At 56.0% G+C, this 22,384-nt stretch overlaps 1 protein-coding gene across 1 annotated transcript in view; it reads left to right on the top strand.

Moving 5' to 3' along the window:
- CRISPLD2 (cysteine rich secretory protein LCCL domain containing 2) overlaps window positions 1-22,384 on the top strand; it is a 64,218-nt gene that overhangs the window by 3,790 nt on the left and 38,044 nt on the right. Inside the window, exons 2-5 of the mRNA XM_059667173.1 lie at window positions 12,375-12,688; window positions 18,218-18,336; window positions 20,839-20,971; window positions 21,411-21,526. Coding sequence (XP_059523156.1) covers window positions 12,449-12,688; window positions 18,218-18,336; window positions 20,839-20,971; window positions 21,411-21,526 — 608 coding nt within the window. The 5' untranslated portion in view covers window positions 12,375-12,448. The remainder of the gene's footprint in view (window positions 1-12,374; window positions 12,689-18,217; window positions 18,337-20,838; window positions 20,972-21,410; window positions 21,527-22,384) is intronic.

The following is a 22,384-nucleotide window of genomic DNA, read 5'->3' as shown; positions in this document are numbered from 1 at the left end:
CAGTGTTCTCTGGCGGGAAAGGTGATAGCGGGTGGGGTGCTGGTGAGGGTGCCCCAAGTGGAGGTACCATGTGTGTGTGCAAAGGCCCGGGGGTAGGAGAAGGCCTGGCACCCAGGGAGAAAGACAAGACGTTCCGAGTGGCTGAGTTCAGGGTCAGATTCAGGAACAGCGAGGGTCTGCCTTGCGAGTGGGGTCAGCTCCACTGAGTTTGGATTACCTGCCACCGGTTGCAGGGCTAGGAGTGTATCAGGGTGGTGGTTTCACTTGAGAACACATCACTGTGGTATGAGTAGTGTCCCCCAAATTGTGAGCACCCCATCCTGGCTGGTCCCCTAGGTCTGTGATTGGCAAACCACGGCTCCCGAGCCATATGCGGCTCTTTGCCCCCTTGAGTGTGGCTCTTCCACAAAATACCACGTGCGGGTACGCACATACAGTGCGATTGAAACTTCGTGGCCCATGCTCAGAAGTCCATATTTTGTGGAAGAGCCGGTATTTTGTGGAAGAGCCACACTCAAGGGGCCAAAGAGCCGCATGTGGCTCGTGAGCCGCGGTTTGCCGAGCCGCAGTTTGCCGACCACTGCCCTAGGTGACCGAGCGTTGGCACAGCAGCAAAGCTCACCAATCCAGGACTGTTCCTTCCTTCCGCGTATAGCAAGGCCAGGGTTTCAGGTGGTGCCCTCAGTCCCTAATGTCCTCCACCCCCCGCCCCCAACATCTCCCTTTCCAACAAAGAGACTTTCTCCATGACAGACTCTGGCCAGTATCAGGGCCCGGCTGGGAGGTCTCACTTTGTTCTGTTTTCGTTGTGTTTAATTTGATTCCTGCTTCCGTTCAAGGCAGAAGTGGTCAAATTCTCTGCAAGTGGTGGAGAAGGAAAGCTACCTTCTCTAAGTAAACATTTTTGAACCCTCAGAGTGGGCCAACGTGAATAAAAAACACAGAACATGTGCCTGTACAAGGAGACAGTGAACCTGGACCAGATTGGGAAGAGGGTGTGCCAAGGGTACAGTTTGGGAACTCCTGGATTAAGGAGGGCCTGAGGAGGTTTGAGAGGCTGGTGTAATCTGGAGTAGCAGTTCTCATAGTGGGGTCCCACTCGAGCTGGCGGGACACAGCAGCACATGGGGAATGCATCAGAAATGCAGATTCCCAGGCCGCCCCCCAGACCCCCTGAATCAGGGTGGCCAGTAATCTGTGTTTTAATGAGGCTTCCAGCACTTTCTGGCGCAGACTCAAATGTGAGACCTACTAGAAAGCTGACGCAGACTTTGCCCGGGGCCTGACACAGGTGGGGGGCGGAGGGTGGGTAGGTGGGAAGCTGCGCGGAAGGGTCTGCTTACGGGGCCTGGTGTGACGGAGAGAAGTCACATGGTGAGAAAGCAGCGAGTGGCTTGGGAGCTAAAGTGAGCGCCAGAGTCAGGAGCCCCTTGAGGACAAGTTGTTGGCGGATCCGTAAGTCTTTCTCCCGGGAAAAAGCTCAGCACGTGTCCCGAGGTTGCCGGCATCTTCCTTCCCGGCGTGTTTAGTGTCCCTGTGTGCGCAGGAGCTCTCGCAGGACAGCTGTTTGTAACCCTGAGCGTCCCCTCGGAAAGAACGCGTTGTTTCCGGGATAACATTTAACACACAGATGCGTGTACGTGTATTATCTGCTACCACCCTCTCCCTCCCTCCTGCCCCACGCCGGCTCCCAACACAGCCAGTCTGTTCTCCGGCAGAAGCGCAGGGCAGCTGAAAACGTTGTTTATTCCCAGAAACCTTCAAGACCTGGGCTTCGCTGGGACTGGAGATATTTTGAGCTTTGGCATCGCTGGACAAAGTGCCCTCTCAGACGTGGGATGAACTGGGCCCTGTCTGGGAGAGTGGGTGTCTGGTCCAAGTGGGCAGCCCGGCCAGCCGCAGGGCTTTATCTGGGCTCCAGCAAGTCAGTTCACTTTGAAGCGCTGTCCTGCCGGAGCCCGGGCTCCAGACTCGTCTCAGCTCCGAGACTCCTGGGGAGAATCCTTGAGGAGTCTCTCTTGCATGATGGTGTTCCCCTTGCAGCCACTCACGCTGCTCTTCATCCATCCTTCAAACAGAAGCCAGAGAGAGGACCGCACGCCCATTCCTGTACTGGCAGATGCATTTTTCCGAAGTGCATATGTACATGCTAGGACCCCGGATCAAGCTGCAGGCCTGACCAGTCCCCTCCCCCCTCATTCACCCACCCCCCTCCCCCTGCCACCTAGGTTGGATTTCTGGTTTTGAACTTCACATGATGCACCATGCATGTTTAATCACTGGAGTCTGGTTTCTTTTGTTCAGTGTTATGCCTGTGAGCTTTGTCTACTTTGGTGCATGCTGACGGGCTTTCGAATCATAAACCAGACCCTGTCACCATCAGCTTCTTCCTCCACCCCCATGCTTGTCTTTGTCATGACCTTCAAGGCCCCTGGCCACCTGTCCCACCTGTCCCACCTGCCTCTGTGACCCCATTTTCCCTCTTTCCACCTGTCCTGGGTCATGCTGAGACCACCTGTGTCCTGCGACCACCTCTAAGCCTCTGTTCTCACTGTTCCTGCTGCCCGGAGTTGCCTTTCCTGGAGATGTCAGCGGGACCCCACTGTCCATCCTGGCCAGAGTGGTCCTACCCCGACCTCTGCTCAGCTGCCCTGCCCCATTCCCAGGGCTGCTTTCCTCATGTCTTTATTTAGTTGCTGTTCGTCTCCTTCCCTTCCCAAGAGCGGACTGTCTTGTTCCCTTGCGTATCCCTAGGACTCCGCGGCCAGCAAAGCAGCGCGGAGATTCCATAGCCTGGTGCTATAGAATTCCCGAGCTTGTGTCTGTGAGCTCGGTTCACACCCAGTGGCCATGACTCATCCTGGCAGGTACCACCCAGTACCAGTGAATCATGCATTTCAGGCAAGCGGCTGGTCCAGGTGCTGCCAGCCCTGGAGCTGGAGCAGAGATGATCTGCGATGCCTGGATTCACCCAGGAGACAAGGGAGAGAAACAGTCCTTAAACACTGCTATGTCCAAGGGCTTTGTTGTTGGGCTTTTTAGGACCACTATTTTAAACTTTAAAAATATATATGTGTATTTTTATTGATTTCAGAAAGGAAGGGAGAGGGGTAGAGAGATAGAAACATCAATGATGAGAGAGATTCATTGGTCAGCTGCCTCCCACACGCCCTCTACTGGGGATCGAGCCCACAAATGGGGCATGTGCCCTTGACTGGAATAGAACCCGGGACCCTTCAGTCCGCAGGCCGACACTCTATCCACTGAGCCAAAGCGGCCAGGGCTAGAACCACTATTTTAGTGATCTTCGCATCCTCCTTCCTCAAGAGGAGGAAACCCCGGGCCGCTTTGTGCCCGTGAGGAATCGGAGGCGAAGGGCCCTTCTGGGCATTTCTTTGAGGAGGAGCAAGGATTCAAACCCAGGTCTGAGCCAGTGGCCATGCTTCCCACACGCCTCTGGCAGTCCTGGATGCCTTGTCCTGTGGAGATGGCATTTTCTGCTGTTTATCCAAAGCTTTGCCGAGAGCATTGCTCCCCGGCAAACATCCACACACCTGCAAGAAAAGAGAAAGGGCCCTGGAGTCCTGGCTGGGTAGCTTAAGACTGTATTAATTTATTACCCAGTCCCTGGAGAGTGGCTTCCTTGATATATTCTCTTGGCTTGAGTTGAATGCACCTGGTTTTTAGTTCTTTTTTTTTTTTTTTTTCCACAAAGTAGATTAAGTGTCTGTTGGATGAGTTTCCTTCTCGTATATTGTTTTTGTTCAGTATATATCCCATAAGGAAGTACCTTTTGCCAAAGGGACAGGAGGAAAAAAGGTGCCTGGGGTGGGTTTTCTCTCAAACCGAGTGGACTGCTGTCCATCTGTCCTTGGCTGTGGGGAGTCCAGGGGCCTGTTTCCTCCCGCCCAGCCCTAGGCCTGTGGAGAAGGGTTTCAGGAAAACTAACCAGATCGCCTGCCACCCCGCCCCGGGTGTCTGGTGCTGACCCAGACGCTCTTCCTGAGAGGTGCTGCCCAGTCCTGGGATCTGCCCAAGACGTGCCTGCTGGGGAGTCCTCTCCCCTCCTCCCAGCCACCACTTCATTCCTGGGATTTCTGGGCGGTTTGCGGGTACGACTCTGATCTGTGCTTGGCCTCGCTCGGATGTCGAGTTCTTTGCGCCTTTGGGGTTAGCTGCTGTCCTAGGGGTGGGGTGTCTCACTGAATGAGTCTGGCTGACATGGGGCTGGAGGCCAGAACTGCCCTGACGTTTTGCGGGGCGGTTCTGGACGAGCCAGGATCTGTAAGCAGACGGAGTGTGACAGACACATTGGCCCTGCTCACAGGCCTTCTGTGTGCCCGCGAGCAAGTTGCTTATCCAGTTTGAGCCTCAGTCTCCTTATCAGTATCACAGGCCTCATAACTGCAGGGACCCCATTAGTCTGTGGAGAGAATGAGCATGAGAGGCTGAGAGTAGAGGCTGCTTAGTCCACACTCATTGCGCTTCGGCCAGGTTGTTGGTGATGACTGTTCCTTGACCACTGAATCCACTGGAACCTGAGGTTGAACAAGGCTCAGTGCCAGCCAGCGGTGTGCTGGGGCCAGCTCCCTAGTTTCAGAAAGGCATGAGCCAGTTAGACAACCATCATTAAATGTTGACTTACAAAAACTTACAGTTAAATAAATCACCGTTAAAAGAAAGGTAATAAGTACTCAAAACTCATCATATCCTAAATTTTTACTTTACTATTATCTCTGCGCTTGAGGTTATTTGGTGCGGTAGCGCAAGTCTTTCCAGAAACCCCACGTTCAGTACCTCCTGTTGCTGGCTTGAAATTGGCCATGGCGGGAGTATTCATACCAGGGCAATTGGCAAACACTACAAATAAGGGCAGGTTAAACAAGGTTTATTTTTGAGCATTGGTTGTTACACATTTACAAACACCCCCCTGATTCCAGCCCTCAAGAAGCACATAGTCTGGCTGGCGAGGTAAACAGTGTGAATGGACGCAGTGCAGGCTGGTGAGTTCCAGGGCACCAGGGGCCAATTCACTCAGCGAAGACTGAGCCCTGGAAGGAGACAGAGCTCCATGGCAGCTGTGGCATCTGAGCTGGGTCATTGGCATCAGCATGAATTACCACCTACATCTGTACCAATGGTTCCTGGCCGTTTGGTCAACATCAATGCCGTAGACCTGATTTGTGACATCTCGGCACCTGCTTCCCCGGAAGGTGGGGAAAGTGGCCATGGCTCACGGCATGTGCTGAATAAAGTGTGTTTTAAATTTAGGGGAGGTTCTCTCCTCTGCCTCACCAGCGTTAGACATTTAATAGGATTTTTAAAAGTTAGATTTTGGCCCTGGCCTGTTTGGCTCAGTGGATAGAGTGTCAGCCTGTGGACTGAAGGGTGCTGGGTTTGATTCCAGCCAAGGGCATGTACCTTGGTTGCGGGCTCCATCCCCGCCCCGGTTTGGGGCATGTGCGTGCTCGGGAGGCAACCAGTGGATGTGTACCCTTCACATGGATGTTTCTGTCTGTCTCTTCCCCTCCTTCCCTCTCTCTCTAAAAATCAATGGAAAAATATCCTTGGGTGAGGATTAACAGCAACAAAAAAAGTTAGATTTCCTCTCAAGGCAGAGGTGGGCTCTGAAATAATGTGTGGATGTTTGGTGGGGCTCTGAAATAATGTGCTGCGTTCTGCATTATTACTAGTAATGTCAGCCTTCTGAGAATCCCTTCAAACAGCGCCGTCTGCGGGGCATTTCGCATCATCATCATCATCGCTAACACTGTTAGTTGTACAGTACATAACTAACATGGTCATGTTTATCTCTCCTTCGTTCCTCGCTCCACAGCTCATCCCGGGACCCTAACCTGCCCCTCCCCCAGCCCAGGTCGGGCAGATTAATCGCTGCTCATTGGTGAAGATTCAGCTGAAGAGTCACTGCCTCCCTGAAACCTCCTGGAGCTTAATCACGCTATAGACCTGCTGGTCTTGTTTGTCAAAGTCTAGTCTGACAAGCCCTGCAATTCCCCTCTACCGTATAGATGCAGAGAAGCTACGTACCACGTCCAAGGTCACGCCGTTAGTGAGGGGCAGTGTCAGACATTGAACCCAGGTCTCTGGTCCCCGAGAGCCCAAGCTTCAGGCCATGATGAAGAAGCCAATGCCATGTGTATTGTTTATGCGGCTCTTCTGATCTCGGGAGGAGGAGGAGCGCCACACATTCATTCCATAAATATTTATTGAACACCAGCTTGGCAGGCATTGGTGATTCAGCTGTGAATGAGCCAACAGGTCTGCAGGCGTGATTAAGCGGTGACCCCGGAGTTGAGTCTGAGGTGAGGAGCAGGAATTAATCTGCCTAGCCTGGGCTGGCGGAGAGGGCCTGTTGGGGGTCACAGGATGAGCTGTGGGAACAGCATGTGCAAAAGCAGAGAGCTTGGCACAGTCTCGGAGCTGAGGGCTGTCAGACTCGGTCCTAAGATTCATCTTTCTGGCAGACTTTCCTAAACACAGGCAAAGGCTGCCGGGCAAGATGACGCATCGAACTTAAACCGTGTTCCTTTTCTTGCTTCTGAGGGTTGAATATGGTGGTGGCATCACCCAGGAGGTGACCATCAAGGAGACCCTTTCCTAGACTGGGAGCACGCAGATCTGCTGACCCCTACGCGCCCATAGAGCCTTGACCAGGTGGGAGGGGCGTCGCGCCGTGGGAAGCTCCCCAAGCTTTCAGAAAGCTCCATTTGAGTGTTGGTTCCACTAGCTACACAACCTCCCAAACACCAGGCAGTGTCTCCTGGGCTGAGTTGTGTTTTCTGTAAAAGGGGGTGGAAAGCAGCAGAGATCAAAGCCCTTGCGCGCTCCGGGCCGTGCTGCAGGGATCTGCCTCCTGTGACCTCAGTCGCCAGACTTGGGTCTCCCTGCCGAGCCCGGGTTTGGAAGCCTTGTTGGTCCCGCCCCACCTCTCGGTGGCCTGATGTCTGGGATGTTCCCATGAGACCTCGGTGTCCTTATCATATCTGTGGTCTGCTTAATAATGCCCGCGCACCTGCCGGCTGGCTTTTGCAACTTTGGTGAAAAAGAACAAGAGAGCATTTCCAGAGAGCATTTCTGCCATGTCTTGGAGCTGTCCACGGCAGATGTTTCCAGGGGTGGCATGAGGCCAGGGGTGTCAAAACGCTGAAGAGGGTTTCTCTAGAAAATGCCTTTGGAGGGGCCTGCCCTCCCCCCCCCCCCCACCACTTTGGCAACCCTAGGAGAGTTGGAGGCACAGAAGAGTGTGGGCCGGGCTGTCCGGGTACCAGAGTTCGAGCTCCTCCAGGAAGTTAGGAAAACAGCTGGGACCTCAGCAGGTGGAAAGCGCTCTACAGAGAGTACGCATCAATGCCTGGGGTCAGAGGCCAGCTGGCCACATTTGAGTCAGAGGCTGGTCAGCAGATGGAGGTTGGCAGGGTTTCAAGCCCAACAAGAGGGGCATGTTTTGGTGAAATGTCACCATGACGTGAAGGTTTCAGTCTCCTGGGGGTGACACATTGGTGCCTTCTCATCACAGAGCCACCATCTGCCCCAGGGCCCACTGCCTCAGCTCCACCGAGCCTAGCAGTCTGCCAGGAGGCAGAGGAGGGCGAAGAGGATTGCAGAGGAAGATAGGGTTGGTGGGACCCCACCCCTGCCTGGGTGGTGACAGGAAATCCACGGAGTGGCAGCAAGAAAGGGTTTTGAGGTCGGATGGAGCTTCGTTCCAACCTAGGTTTTCCGCTGGGTAGGTGTATGACCTCGGATGGATTCCTTAAACACCAGAGGCCTCAGTCTCCACATCTCTAAAATGGGACAGTGGAACCAGACCTCTGGGACATTGGGAGGCGAATTGAGAAATGCAGCAATTGGCACATAGTAGGTCTTCCTCTTAAGCCCCCTGCCAGCCTCCCTGGGGGGAGCGTGTACTTGTCATTGGAAAGCTCCCAGCAGCCTTGGACAATGTGTATGTCTCATTTGTAAAAAGCTTTTTATTAAAAAAATTGTAAGTGTAAAAGGGACTGAAATGCTTGGCCCGAAGTTCTGATTGAGCTGTTGGGGCAGCGGAAGCTGAATGGTCAGAACAGGCCAAGGTGCTGGCGTTGCCGGTGAAGTGGGCTGACTGTCACTGCAGGTTCCAGCCGGGCCCTTGCCTTGCCCCTCATTTGCCTCTGTGTTCCCGCCGTGCCTCCTTCCATAGAGTGCCCAGCAGGGTATTTGGAACATGAACCTGCTCATCCATTTGTCTGATGCTCAGATCAGTTTGGTGGGGCTGCTATAACCAAGGACCCCGACTGGGAGTTAAAGAACAGACTTCTATTTTCTCACAGTTCTAGAGTCTGCAAGTCCGAGATCAAGGTGTCAGAGGGCTGTTCCTCCTGGACCTCTCTCCCTGGCTTGCAGACGGCCATCTTCTGCCTGTGCTCTCACACGGTCTTCCCTCTATGTGTGTCTGTGTCCTAACCGCCTCTTCTTATAAGGACACCAGTTGTATTGGATCAGGGCCCACCCTGATGACCTCATTTAACTTCACCGCATCTTTAAAGGCCTGATCTCCAAATACAGTCACATTCGGAGTTGCTGGGGGTTGGGGATTCCACATAGGAAGTTATGAGAGACACAACCTATCCCAGAACCGTGTGCTCACTCCTCTGTGCCAGCACCAAGCTGGGCTCTGGGCCTGCAGACAGACATGCGGGAGACGCCAGCCCTCCTATTGCTTAAGTCATCAGTGTTCCCCTGCTGCCCAAATTTAGCAGGAGCATCGAGATCCAGGCTTTGTCCCTCTCCAACATCGACCCCCAGGCACCCTGAGCCTCAGTCAGGCCCAACCTCTTTCCAGCCCAACAGTAAGTATACTGGACATGCCGCCCAGCATGGTGCCACGGATGGTGGGACCCAGGGCAAGTCCGGCTTTCCCAGGCCAGCGACTGGCGCAGCGAGGAGAAGGCTTGAAGAAATCGTTTCACTTTTGCTTTCTTCCACTGGGAACGTTCCAGGAAACTCCCTGGTTCTCCCAACTCTAAAACTCCACCTGAGGCTTTATCAGTTCTCGTTGGAACCTTCGAGGGAAGGTGGCTTGTTGACTCTTTTGGAATAAGGTTGCACTTGTGCAGGAGAACATGCCAGAAGGACGCATGTGGGACCCTCAGTGGTTTCACTGCCCTTTCATGCGCCAGCGTTTTGCTTTGTTTTAAAGTAGACAAGTCCACAGGGCGCGTTCCCCACGCAGGCCCGGCCTTGGAGGACGCCTGCTTTGCTTACAGCTTCGCAGCTCCTGCCGACTCAGCCTGTCCACCTCACGGGAGCAGCGGTGCGCACTTCCATATTCGCTTGAGATTTTAAAGTAGAAATAACATATTAAAGGTAAAGATGAAGTCCCTCACATTCTCCTTCCCAGTTCCATCTTACCCTGGAGTCCACCGCCACCATGAACTTTTTCTGATTCAGTCCTGGTTTTATCATACAAACACACACACATCCATACACGTACATGTACACAATACAAACATACAGGTATGTGTATATAATATATACATATAAATATTTGTGTGTACATGCCCATGTATATCCAAAAATATACAAAGTATGGTTTATGTTTTAAAATTTACATAAATGGTACCATGAGCATGATATCCTACAACTTGCTTTTTTCAGCCCAGCATGATTTTGAGTTTTATTTAATGCTGACACTCACATAGCTCTAGCTCATTCCTTTTACCTGCTGTATACTGTTCTACCCATGGCCACTCCACGATTTATTTACTGATTGGCCCCACTGTTAGCCGTTTCAGTTGTGCCCATTGGCAGTTTAAACCAAACCCAGAATTTAGTCTGTGAGCCACAGGAGAGTTATATAAGCAGCTCCTGTTTCCCGTCTTGGCGTGCCCCGCTCCCCCAGCGCTTTAGCGTAGAGTAAAGCAAATGAGTGTTGTTGTGATGCCAGAGTGGACGCCTCGTGATGTCAGTCCTCACTGTCCCTTCGTCTCAAGTCTAGGTCCAGCGTCACTGTGTTTTGGCATCGCCTTCGGCCTGGCCTTCTGCAGCTGGGAAATGCTCTTATTTGGTGGGGTGACTAACCTGGGAGAGACATCAGGGACTGCGAGGGGCTCTGCATTACGGGCTGAGTCCCAGTGGGGCGCGTGAGCGCGCAGAAGTCCTTCCCGCGGTTCCCGGGCTCTGCCCCAGAGGGAACTCCGCAGCAGGGGGGCCGCATGTGGCTCATGCCAGAGAGAGCCAGGCCTCCCCTCTGGATGGCGGTTATTTTTATCTGAAGCTCGGGCTCCGTCAGGACCTTGGAGAGTTTCCAGGGTCCGCGATGAGAACTGCCTCTTTCCCAGAGCAACTGGCCTCTGCTCTGCCTCCTGGGATTCCTGGTTCTACTGTCCAAGCTCCAGGCTCGGCTCCTCCCCTCCCTGCCCCCGCTCTGTGTCTTGCCCCTGAGGGTGTCCTCCTCTGGCTGCCATCTTTTGGTCCCAGCCAGCGCGACTGCTGAGCACCTGGTTGTCGTTAATGAGCCTCGTTGAGAGGATCAAGCCTCTCAGGTTCTAAGTGGGTCAGCACCGAGGCACAGCGTCAGCCTTCCCACCCAGGAGCCTCGCCCTCCCGCTCCCTGTGACGTCCTCAGTCAGCCTGTCCCACCAGATGGGGGCTGTGGCTTTCCGCGGCTATCTCCCCAGCTGGACTGGGAGCCCCTTGAGGCCAGAGACAGTGTCCTCTTCATCTTCATGCTCCAGGGTCTAGCACAAAATAGGTGCTCAATGACGGTCACCAGGTGATGATGGCTCTCCCTGGGGAGAGAGCAGAGGTAGAGAGAGACGTAGATGAACACACTCACTCAATCCCTGCCTTGTCTTTCGGACCAGGCGACAGCCAGGAGGAGGGTCACAGTTTGTGTCCCTTTAGTGGCGGGGAGACCTCTGGCCTCCAGGGAGAGAGGAGCCAGGGCAGCATGAGTGAGCATCCTGGACCCTCAGAGTCACCACACCTGGCGTGTGCATCTGCAAGTCTCAGCATCTGCACCTACCGGTGTCGTGGTGTCACCACCCGAGGCCTCAGCTTCCTGAGGACAGACGACCTGATGGATTGTCCTGGGATTGGAAACGATGTGAATGAAGTGACCGGTCCGTGTAGGTGCTCAGGAGGAGTTTTTAGAAAGAGCAAAAGGCACAGAGGAAATTCCCCTAATGAAACTGGACCTTGCGGTTTTAAAGCTGGTAGGTGTATTTGAAGACTAAGACAGCTCTTCACATGACGAGTGCCAGGGAAGAAAGGTTAGGAAGAGGATTAGCTGGTAAAGGACTTGGAAGGACCAAGACCCTGGATGGGTAGTAAAAGTGAAGAGAGCGTTCTTTCCAGCAGTCGGCACCGTGGCTCCCTGACAGGGGCGATGTGACCCCGCAGCCCTGACACGTGTCAGAGTTAGGGTTCCAGGAACGCACTTTGGGAAGTGCAGCTCTGACAAGGTGCTGCGAAGGCTGGGGAGTCCCCGCCCGCCCTCTTCTGTCCCCTCACGTTGCTGTTGGTTTTGTCAACCTACAGTTGGTTACCATCCTGACGTGTGCGTCGGGTACTGATTACCTGCGTGAACCACTGACCTAGCAGCCGAAAGGGTAACGCCTGGCAGTGTCAGGGGTAGACCATGTGCTTGGTTGTTGAGCAGGTTTTCCAGGCAGGGTCAGGGTGAGAGTGGGGTACACAGCCCCCCTTTGGAGGTCCTCCCTCTTTCCTCTGTCACTTCCTCTGAGGATCACGCTGACAGGTGACTTGCTGCTCCACAGAGCAGGCAGCTGGGCCCTGGCTGGGGCTGGGTGACATGTTGGAGTGTTGGCGATGGTGTGGGTGGTGCCAGTGGAAGGGCCGTGATAGGAGGAGCCTCTGCAAGGCGGGGTCTTGGGGGTGCCTGTTCACCACATTTGGCAAACCGAGTCCTACTGCACGGGGACCGGGAGCTGCACGGGGACCGGGAGCATTGGTTCAGGGCAACTCCCTTGGCGATGTGAATGACCTTCTCAATCTCCACTGGGAGCAGGAGACAGAACTCAATCCAGTCATAGACCCACCTGAGTCCTGAACGAGTAGAATCGCTGACTCGCAATGAGAAAAGATGGGACAGGAGAACTTGGGTCCGGGAGAGGTTGTGCCAGGATGTCCTATGTGGAGTCCGGGCAGCTGTCTTGCTGGACACCCTCCACTCGAATCCCAGCTCCACCATTTCCTGTCGGTGGAACTTGGGTGATTTAGCTTTTGTGAGCCTCAGTTTCCACATCTGCAAAGTGGGGCGAATACTATCTACTCCAGTCACCGCTCAAGCCAACACCTTAGCTGGTTTAGTACTGACCGACCGTCTCCCGCTGCCCTCTGCTTCCTTTCAGAGCGTGAGCACCCAGCTCTGCCCCAGGAGCCCAGGCCGCCCCGCCACCCCAGTTCCGGCTGCAGGAGAGGAGCCATGAGCCACGTCCTGAACGGCCTCGTCCCCTTGGGGCTGGTGCTGCTGGTCTGCGGAGCCCAAGGCTTTTTCCTGCCCAACGTCACGCACTTAGAGAAACTGCTCAGCAAGTACCGGCAGGACGAGCCGCACTCGCGGGCCCGCAGGGCCATCCCCAGGTCGGACCAGGAGGAGATCCTCATGCTGCACAACAAGCTGCGGGGCCAGGTGCACCCCCCGGCCTCCAACATGGAGCACATGGTGAGTCTGCACGCCGGGCCCGGAGCCTCTGCTTTGTCCCCAGTCGCTGTGGTGGGGCGGGCGTGGGGTCCCGGGCAGCAGAGGGTCCCCTGCCTTGTTCTTGATGCCCCGCCAAGCAGCACCCGTGAGCAGAGGCCGCCTCGTCACCACCTCCCCTGCCACCTCCCTGAGCTCAGCCCACGTGCTGCCCTGAGGCTCCCGGAAGGTGGAGTGCGAGGGCCTCAGGGCTGGGCTGCCACCTCCTAGCTGTGTGGCCTGGACACCAGCCAGCCTGAGCCTCAGTGTCCACTGTGAGCATCCTGTGCTGCCATGGTTCCTGTGACAACTGAGCGCAGGCCTCACACCTGGGCTGTGTGTTACTGTGGTTACTGTGGCAGCTTGGTCTTCCTCCGGCACCTTCTCTGAGGGGTGTGGCCGAGTCTGTGAGATAAGGTGTCTTTTGGGAGGGAGAAGGGACAGTGTGGGGGTCCTCTCTGAATCTGGAGAAGCCCCACACTTAGGAGCAGAAGGGGCAGGCCGCTCTCCCAGGTCCACATCTCTTCCCCTCTCCCCCGTGCCTTCACTCACCCCATTCCATTCTGTCGGTACCATCTCCCATTCCCCCGCCCTGGGAAAGAGGTGTGGTTATTTTGCCCATTTAATAGATTAGGAAACTGAGGCTCAAGGTCACACAGCTGGCAGTGACAGAGCCAGATTCGAACTGGAGTCCCACTGACTCCAGGACCTGTGCTCTCAGCCACCAGTCTGTATCCAATGCGCTTCCCACCCCATCTTCCCATCCTGCTCCTGTCTCGCCTCGATTAGGGGGACAGCCTCAGCCTTGGGCATTCACTGCCTGCCTTGCCCTCATCCGGCTCATTCTGAGTCCTGCCCTCATGTTCTGCTTCCTAAATCTTCACTTTTCTCCTGCTCAGGAGCCTCTAGGGCCCCCTGTGCCCAGGACGGAGCACCAATGCTTCCTGCTTGGCATCCCAGGCTTTTCTCGGGAGCCCTGTCTGCCTTGATGACTTGTTCCCCTCCCTCCCCTGTGGCCAGAGAGGTCTTCCGGGCGTCCTCTGAGGATGCATCGTGGGGACAGCTGCCCCTCCTCCTTGAGAACACTTTGCCATGATCACTTTCCCTGCCCAACTCCTCTGCGGCCCCACCCTCTTCCCCACCCTCCTCCCCTGGACTCAGCCATCGCTTTCATGTTGCCTTGTGCCCTGACCTGGTAGCGCTCATGTCGGGGACCATCCCATGTGCCTGTGTGCCTGTGAGCCCCTCACTGTCCCTGTATGAACCCACATTGGGTGGCCCATCACCAGCGTAGGGCAGACGAATGGGTCACCCGTCCGGGCAGAGCCCTGCGAGCAAGACTTCGGAATTCGTTACGAAACATTCCTTTTTTCCCTTAGGAAAATCATCCAGGCATTTATTCCAAAGGGGCTGTGCTAATTTTAGGAGGAAGAACGGGCACCCTTTCAAAACGCATGGGGCAGCGTGCGCAGACTTTCTTAAGGTCAAACTGCAGGAAGTTAGGGTAGATTTCTTTGGGGCTTTGGAAACAGACTCCTCCCACCCTTTCCTCGACCTGTGGGTTTGACCTTGGTCCCCCTGGAGGAAGGACATGCACCTCTCTCTGGACAGGTCACCCAGTGCTCTTCCCACCCAAAGCCCGAGTGGTGCCCACAGGGGGCGGTACTTCCCTCAGCCCGAAGCTTGCGGAGCCCCAAGCCCCTGGGTCCGGCTGCCTCCCACCTCTGTTGGCACAGGCTGGGTTTCGGCTGGTCTTTTCCTGGCGGCACTGAGCTTGTCTAGGGGTCGCATGGAAGACTGGAGGCGAGAGAAGGAGCTGAGACAGGCAGCCGGCAAGGCCAGGGCTCCTGGACCACCTGTAGCGAGCCTGCCACCCTTTCCTCTTTGTCAACGTCGTGACAGTTCAGGATTGGACTTGGGATCTGGGTCCGTAGGTCTCAGTAGCCTGCCTGTCAGGGAAACCCAGCCGTCGTGGGTGTTGTTGGGGATGTCTCTGTGCAGGGGCCCTCTGGGAGGGAAGGCAGTCAAGGCTCAGCCCCTCCACCCGGCATCTAAGGCCCGGTGCTGCCCATCTGCGCCTGTTTCCACCCGAACAGGCAGCACTGATTGAGAAAGTGTCTTGAACACGTAGCTTCCTGCTCAGCCCTGCCCGCCGAGGCTTCAAGCCACAGGCCTGTGAAATAGCCTCAGCGCCGAAGGGTGAGTGTTAGCGTTCCAAAGGGTTAAGATACATGATTTGAGGATTTATGAGTGAGCAGGCTCTGAAGCCAGCCTGCCTGGGTCTAGGCAGCTGCCACGTGCCCGCTGTGTGACTCTGGGCAGGCTACTTGGCCTCTCTGTGTTTATCTCTCCTCACGGCACAATGGTGACAATAAAAGTATCTTTTTCGTGTGGTTGTTTGGAGGAGTCAGTGAGGCAATGCATGATAAGTACTAAATAAATGTTAACTACACTTTTGCTATTATTATTTTAGTAGCTATTATTCATTGAGTAGAGTGGGACCAGCACTTGGTGACAGCATGCAGATAGGATGACACCCCTCGGAAGCCAGATAAGGCTGGTTGTTAAAGTTCCAACTTCCCGGCTTGTGATCTTAGACAAGTAAATTAACTTCCCTTAGCCTCAAGCTTTAATTTGTCTGCAATAACGGAAAAATAAAACAGACCTCAAGGGCCGTTGTGACAATTAAAAATGAAAATGGTGCTAATGCTGTGGCAAGTGGCAGGTGCTCAGGTGATGGCAGCTCCAGAGGACCAGGGCCCAGCACTGCTCGTCACACAGTAGGCGCTGGAGGAAGCTAAAGGTGGCACTGAGTACTGAGGCCACATTGCATCCCACCCGAGGCTTGATGCCCGCTCTCAGTCAGCCGCCCCCACCCCTGTTCCAGCAGGTACTGCTGTCCCATTTACAGGCAGGGGCACAGAGGCACAGAGAGGTGAAGCCACTTGCCCAAAGTCACACAGCCAGCAGGGCAGAGCCTGGTGTCATACCCAGGTTCACCTGACACAAATGCTCTCACCAATGCATCTCACTGCCCTATTGTTCCCCTTCCCCTTCCTCGAGCCGTCCCTTTGAGGGGTAAAGAATGTCTACCTATGCCTTCCTTCGGAGGGACACGGACTAGTTGGAGGGCAAGTGCTCATCTGGGGAAGCACAGGCTGAGTGGGAGGTGGGGCCAGGAGGGCAGGTGGGCACTGGAGGAGGTCCGTGAGGGCTGGCGTGAGCCGGGGAAGTGAGCTTCATTGTGTGTGCATTCATTCCCTTGCGCATGCCTTATTCTGGGTGATAGTCAAGACACGTCACACTGCGTGGAAAAGACACTGGTCAATAGTGTCAGTTGTCAGCAGCTCACCACACAGCCAGACCCTCGACTGCCAGCTCTGCATAGGAACATTGTGTATATGTTTGTTGTTGTTGTTTTAATCCTCACCCGAGGATATGTTTCTGTTGGTTTGAGAGCGAGGGAGAGAGAGATGTGAGAGAGAAACATGGATCGGTTGCCTCCCATATGTGCTCCGACCCAGGATTGAATCCACAACTTAGATGTGTCCTGACCAGTGATGCTCCAACCACCTGAGCTCCCCGGTCAGGGCTGGGGAGCAGTGTTCTGAGGTCCTACTGTGTGGCAAGCATGGCTGGAGCCGAGAGGAGGATGGGAGGCGAGGGTGAGAGGATGGGGATGCTCAGCCTCAAGTGGAGGGAGGGCAGATCTGGGTTCCCGTGGCTGTGTCCTGCTGCAGGCCAGACATCAGGCCTGCGTGTCTCCAGCCAGAATGTCAAAAGCCTTAACCCCCCAGAGGTCCCGCCTGGCCAGTCCTCTTTGCCTAACTTGATCTTTGTCCTTCCCGCTCCCCTCCCCTCGGAGCTGCAGGAAATGCTATGGACTCAGACCAACGGCAAGCAGGGTTCACATCGCTCTTGAGCCGTGCACAGAATAAATAGTGAGCTTCTGAGAAGCCCATGACCCTCAGGTGGGATCAGCGCCCGCCCAGGCTCTTCCCTGCCTCTCTGGACACTGGGAAGGGCCTCAGCTGGCCACCCCAGAGGGGTCTTGTGCATGTGCCAGCTGCCCTCATGCCCACTGCCCACCTCTCCCCTGCTTGGAGATGAACGAGTCACTAACTCGGTGCAGGTGGTGTATGGGGGCTGACCCATGAGTCCGGGAGACAGGAGGGAGGAAGTCCAACTTCAGAGTGCACTCCGGGGGTCCCGGTGGGGGTAGGATCTGCCAGGATCTGCTGAGTGAAGGGAGCAGCAGGCGGCTCGCCCTCCTGAGGGCGGGAGGTGGGTGCGTTTATCCACAGGCCTGTCCCCATTGGCTGAGGGTGGTCCCAGGAGGGTTGACTCCCCCCCCCCCCCCGCACCCACCCCATTCGGGCTTTGCTTGGACATGGGAGAGAGATCCCAGGCAGAAGCAGCTCAGGGCTCGGTGGCACTGAAGGTGGGGCGCTGTCGGCGAGGGATGGATCTGAGGGTACCCAGAATGTCCACTGCAGCTCAATGGGAGGGGATCAGGGGTGTGAAGCGGGTCCCAGGGGCTCTGCCCTAGGGCAGGACTTGCCCCCGATGTGAGGAGTCTTGGCTGGAAGGGGCAGCAGGACAGGAGGAGAGGGAAGCGCAGCCCCGTGACACTCCATCCAGGGGCCTCGCAGTTGGTTAAGCAGCCCGTTCCTGGACGGGCCGGGCGCTCTGCCCAGACAGCCTTTCAGTGGGCACCTACTGTGCACCAGGGGCTGGGGCTATGCGGAGCGGGACGGCCCTGCCTTCCTGTGAGCTGGAGCATCTGCCCAGGGACTGGGAGGGGCGTCGCAGCAGCTGGTTCGCAGTGGGCTCGGAGGGCCGCTTGGCATCTGCTCCTCCGCAGAAGAGAAATGACCCGCTTGCTTTGTTCTCTGTTCTTCCCTGGGGAGTCATGTGTGTCCCGGGGCCAGCTGGGAGGCAGGGCCGGCTGCGGAGCCTGTCTGCAGAATCTTTGGCCCAGGCCCCTGCCCCAGCCCCCTTGGTTTAGGTTGGTTCATGATGCCAGAGGGGAGCAGGGCTGGGCAAGTTGAAGGCATTTCTTGATACTGAAAAAAAAAAAAAAAAAAAGGCAACATGTACATGACATAGAATTTACCATCTTAGCCATTTTTAAGTGTACAGTTCAGCACCTGGAAGTACATTCACACTGTTGTACAACCATCACCACCATCCCTCTGCGGGACGTATTCACCCCCATTTCACAGGTGAGGAGACTGAGGCTCAGAGAAGGGACTGACCCAAGGTCCCCGGCAGGTTAGAGGTGGAGCAGGAGCTCGGAGGGCAGCCGTGGATCAGGCTCCTCCGAGTCCTTGGCTGACCTGCCACTCCCATTGCTGAGTGAGGGACTCAGTGGAGACATGCACGCAACCAGTGACCGGGGCCAGAACCCGCCGTGGGTTCCCCTGCAGCCTCGGTGGGAGGCGTCACAGCAGCGTGGGACCTCACACCCACCCACCCCTGACTCTGACGGTGCCATCTCTCCTCCCCCTGCAGACCTGGGATGAAGACCTGGCGAGGTCGGCGGCGGCGTGGGCCCACGAGTGCATCTGGGAGCACGGGCCCACCAGCCTGCTGGTGGCCATCGGGCAGAACCTGGCCGTCCACTGGGGCAGGTAAGAGCCGCGGGGCCCCCCTTCCTGGTGAACTGGCCGTTATCACACGTAGCCCTCGTGATCACCCACTAGGAGAGCGAGAGGCCACCCGTGTCGTTTACGGCTGGGGAAACGGAGGCTGCGTCCGGGAACACGTCCGAGTAATTGGCAACATGGATGTGAGCCCGATTGCTGACCCCAGACGCCGGCCAAGGGACTCGGGGTTTCCAGAGCGTGGACTTCCCATCCCATCTCCTTGGAAGGGCTTTAGGGCAGTTGCCGCTGGCCAGGAAGGGGCTGGCTGGGAAGCTGGGAAGCTGGGAATGTTCATCCCTTTAGTGGCGGGTCAGTACCGTCTCCTCTGCCCCAGCACGTCTGGGTCCTGCTCACTCTTTAAGGCCCAGCCAGGTTCCACCTCGTGGGCAGGCGTCCCTCACTGCCCCCCTTGTCCGGCCATGGAGGGGCTCATTCACACCGCTGAACCCCAAGGCCTCCTGGGCTGGCAGCGCCTTGCCCTTGGGAGGCACTTGACAGTGGTCAGTGGAATGTCATTCCCTGGCCTTCCCCAAAGTCAACTGGGCCACATATGCAGGCACACAGCCTGGCTGAAAGTCCCCTCCAGGCTGGGGCTGGTTTCATCAGAGAAAGTGGAGAAAACGTCTTTTGACCAATTAAGACTTACGGAGCCACAGCCAGCGGCTGAGCCAAGGCCTCTGAATCCGACCCAGGGAGGCCAGGGTCCCGGGTCCACTTTCATTTTGTCCCCGTCATCGAAAAGTCGGACCGGACTTGAACTCTCCCCTCAAAATACAGGTCAGGCTTTGCTTGACTCTGCCCCAGACGTCTTTCAGCTCCCGGAGTTCCGGAGTTCAACTTGGCCACGAGCTGCTCGCTGTCCTTGAGGGCCGCTCCCTCTCAGGACAGACCTGGGCAGGTGTCACGCTGGATCTGGAGAGACATGACTTCCTGGAAGCAGATCCACGGGGCACTCTCTCCTCGGGTGGGTTCTGCTTTCCATAAAGTCAGTCCCCGATGGCACCGGACGGGACGTCTGCAGGGGAAGAAATCCATCATCCCGCCGCCTGCCGCAGCTCCTTTCATTCTCCGGGCGCCCGTGTAGCCTTTGGCTGTCGGCCGGCATATTTCTGTGCAGTTGTAACTGTGGCCAGGACAGCTTTCAATTCATTTTTTCCCCCTTCTCCTACAATACCAAACAATTTCCCTACTACATAGCCGTCATGGTTAGCGTCTCGCGAAGGCTGCCCATGGGCTATCGAGGAGACAGGCCTAATTTAGCCATCCCATTCTCGTGGCTTGCTTGTGTTGTTGTTGTTGGCTCGTTTGAATTGCTTTATTAGGATAACTCTGAGGAGTGGCTGGGCGGGCCAAGGACACCAAGGTCTCCCCTTCTGGTAAATGCTACTAGCTTGCGTTCCTAAAGAGCCCCTCGTTCGCAAGCCCCCCGGCCCCGCCCGGCTGGGCTCTGGGGACCGGACGGGTGGTGGGTGTCCCTTCGCGCTGCCGCTCGGTGGCTGTGTTCCTTCCCCGGCCGCTCCAGGAACGCAGGCCGTTCCCCAGCCACGGCCCTGACCACTGCCGCCCGCTCTGGGCTCCGACAGTAATTGTTACAAGACCTCTAACTGCCCATCTCACCGCAGCGCTCTCAGAAATGGCCAGGCCCCGCGCCTCCTTTCTCTTTTATTGAAACCGCTTTGTTTACACTCGCTGGCGACGGCGACCTGGGATTTGCATCCAGTTTATTTTCTTTCCTAAGAAAATAACCGGTGCCAGCCTGGCGGATGGGGCCAGCGAGGGGCAGTGGCCACCAACGATGATGACCCCGGGCCCTCCTTATTGTGGCCGAGAGGCTCCGTAAGAAATCCTAAATAGGAAGTTTTCAAGAGGATCTGTGCACTGACTGCAGAGCTCTGTATGCCACGGGCTCTGGCCCGAATGAATTTCCCACCTTGCATTTGAGTCCCTGGGTCCCCCAGGCAGCTGAGCAACAATGACCATCCACTGGCGGGTGGTGGGGGCCATCTGCCTGGCCCCCTGTAGCTAGCTGCTTCCCAGCTTCCAGACCCTTCCCGGCCACAGGGGGTGTCCCATCTGTGCAGCACCTGTTTAAATATTTACTCAATATTTTTTTCTACATTGACTTTAAATGTCTTAAATCAAGTTTTGTCTTAAGCAAAATATAGGGTTCATGGACTGCATATATTTTCCCAAATGTACATGAAAATACATATATAATTATGAAATGACTCACTGGGGGCCAGGTAAAAGGTTTCCTGGACACTCAGGCAGCATGTGGGCCACCCCAGGGACACTCCGGGGACGCCCAGGGAAGCCCCTAGCTGATTTGGGTTGTAAGCATTTCTAACAGGTGCTGGGCAGGACTGGGGGCTATGGCCCCTGAAGGAGCCCTTCCTCCAGTCAACCCCTGGGTGGTGGTGGCCAGCAGCCGTCTCCATTGTCGGGTGTGCGGTGGCCGGAACATAACCAGCTGATCTGTCCCTGCAGGTATCGCTCTCCCGGGTTCCATGTGCAGTCCTGGTATGACGAGGTGAAGGACTACACCTACCCCTACCCCCACGAGTGCAACCCCTGGTGCCCAGAGCGGTGCTCGGGGGCCATGTGCACCCACTACACACAGGTAACACTGAGGGGTGGCCTGGCCTCAGCCCACCGTGCCCAGTCGCTCACTGGGCCCTGCAGGGTTGTTGCCCAGTCGGAAAACCGCCACTGTCATCGCCTTAACTTTTTCCTTCAATTTGATGCTACTCAAAGTGTAGCTGGTGGGCTGATCGGCTCACAGGTCGAGCCCTGAGACTGAGCACGAGAAGCTTCTATGGCACTTTTACACGCTGGGGCATTCCTTGTGTGTGGTTTGTTTTTCAGTTTCTGGTTTTGTTTATTTTAGATCTTCGGTGGGTTGGGGGGAATCTGGCCCTTTATCCCTTCACCACAGACCCTCGAACCAGCACCCGGTGATCCAGGCCAGACTGTGTGCCCTGGGGTGCCTATAGTTCAATATGAGACAGAACTCAGGCGGTGGTCCCCTGGGTTCTGACGCAGGGCTGTGGTCTTTTCAGATAGTGTGGGCCACCACCAACAGGGTCGGCTGCGCCGTGCACACCTGCCCGAGGATGAACGTCTGGGGAGACCTCTGGGAGAACGCCGTCTACCTCGTCTGCAACTACTCTCCGAAGTAAGCACAAGTCGGCATGGTGCTGTGGGCTGGGATGCTTTCGCCAGCTGCGGGGGACCCACTGAAACTGTCTTCAACAGCGGCGTCTCCTCATTATTTCACACTAGAGGCCCGGTGCATGAATTCATGCTGGGGGGAGGGGTCATCTAGCCGGCTTATCCCAATTGGGGCCTAATGGGCCGAGCGGGCCACGGGGAGGGGACGCGGGAGGTTGGCGGGCCAGCCCCATCTCTGATCAGGGTGGGGGTGCCGATCAGGGGCAGGGATGGCGGGGGGGGAGGGGCCGCGGGCAGTTGGCTGGCCGGCCCCGCCTCCTGGTCGAACTCCTGGTCAAACTCCCGGTCGAGGGGACAATTTGCATATTAGCCTTTCATTATATAGGAGCATCTGGGTTAGCATAACAGATCAGCAGTGTCAGCCAGCGCTCAGGCTCCGTTTGCCCTCCTGCTGTGCTATCCTCTCCTCGTGGACCCCTGGCTGCAAAGCACTGGGCATCACATCTTCCCAAGCAGAAGGGAGGAGAATGGTAGAAAAGACCTCTCTCCTTAGGCCTTTCTCACCCGGCCCACTTTCTCCCTAGGTCATTGGCTAGCACTAGACCAGTTGCAGACAAGGGGGGAACCAGATCGCTCCAATTGGCTTTGACCAATGGAATTGCCCCATTTGACTGCACAAGCCTCCTCTGGGACTACCTGCACAAACCAGAAGCAGGAATAGCTGTCGCCTGGGCAGCCAGTGGGGTCTGCCACAGCAATATTAGTACTATTTTTTTCTCTGAAAATATGCAGCAGATAGCACTCTATGACACAGGTATTCCCGTTAGATGGGGTTTTTGCATCTTTCTATTTCCCCCTCTCA

Source organism: Myotis daubentonii, chromosome 15 (assembly GCF_963259705.1).
Source record: "Myotis daubentonii chromosome 15, mMyoDau2.1, whole genome shotgun sequence".
Lineage (NCBI taxonomy): Eukaryota > Metazoa > Chordata > Mammalia > Chiroptera > Vespertilionidae > Myotis > Myotis daubentonii.
This window is presented reverse-complemented; position numbering and strand designations above follow the sequence as displayed.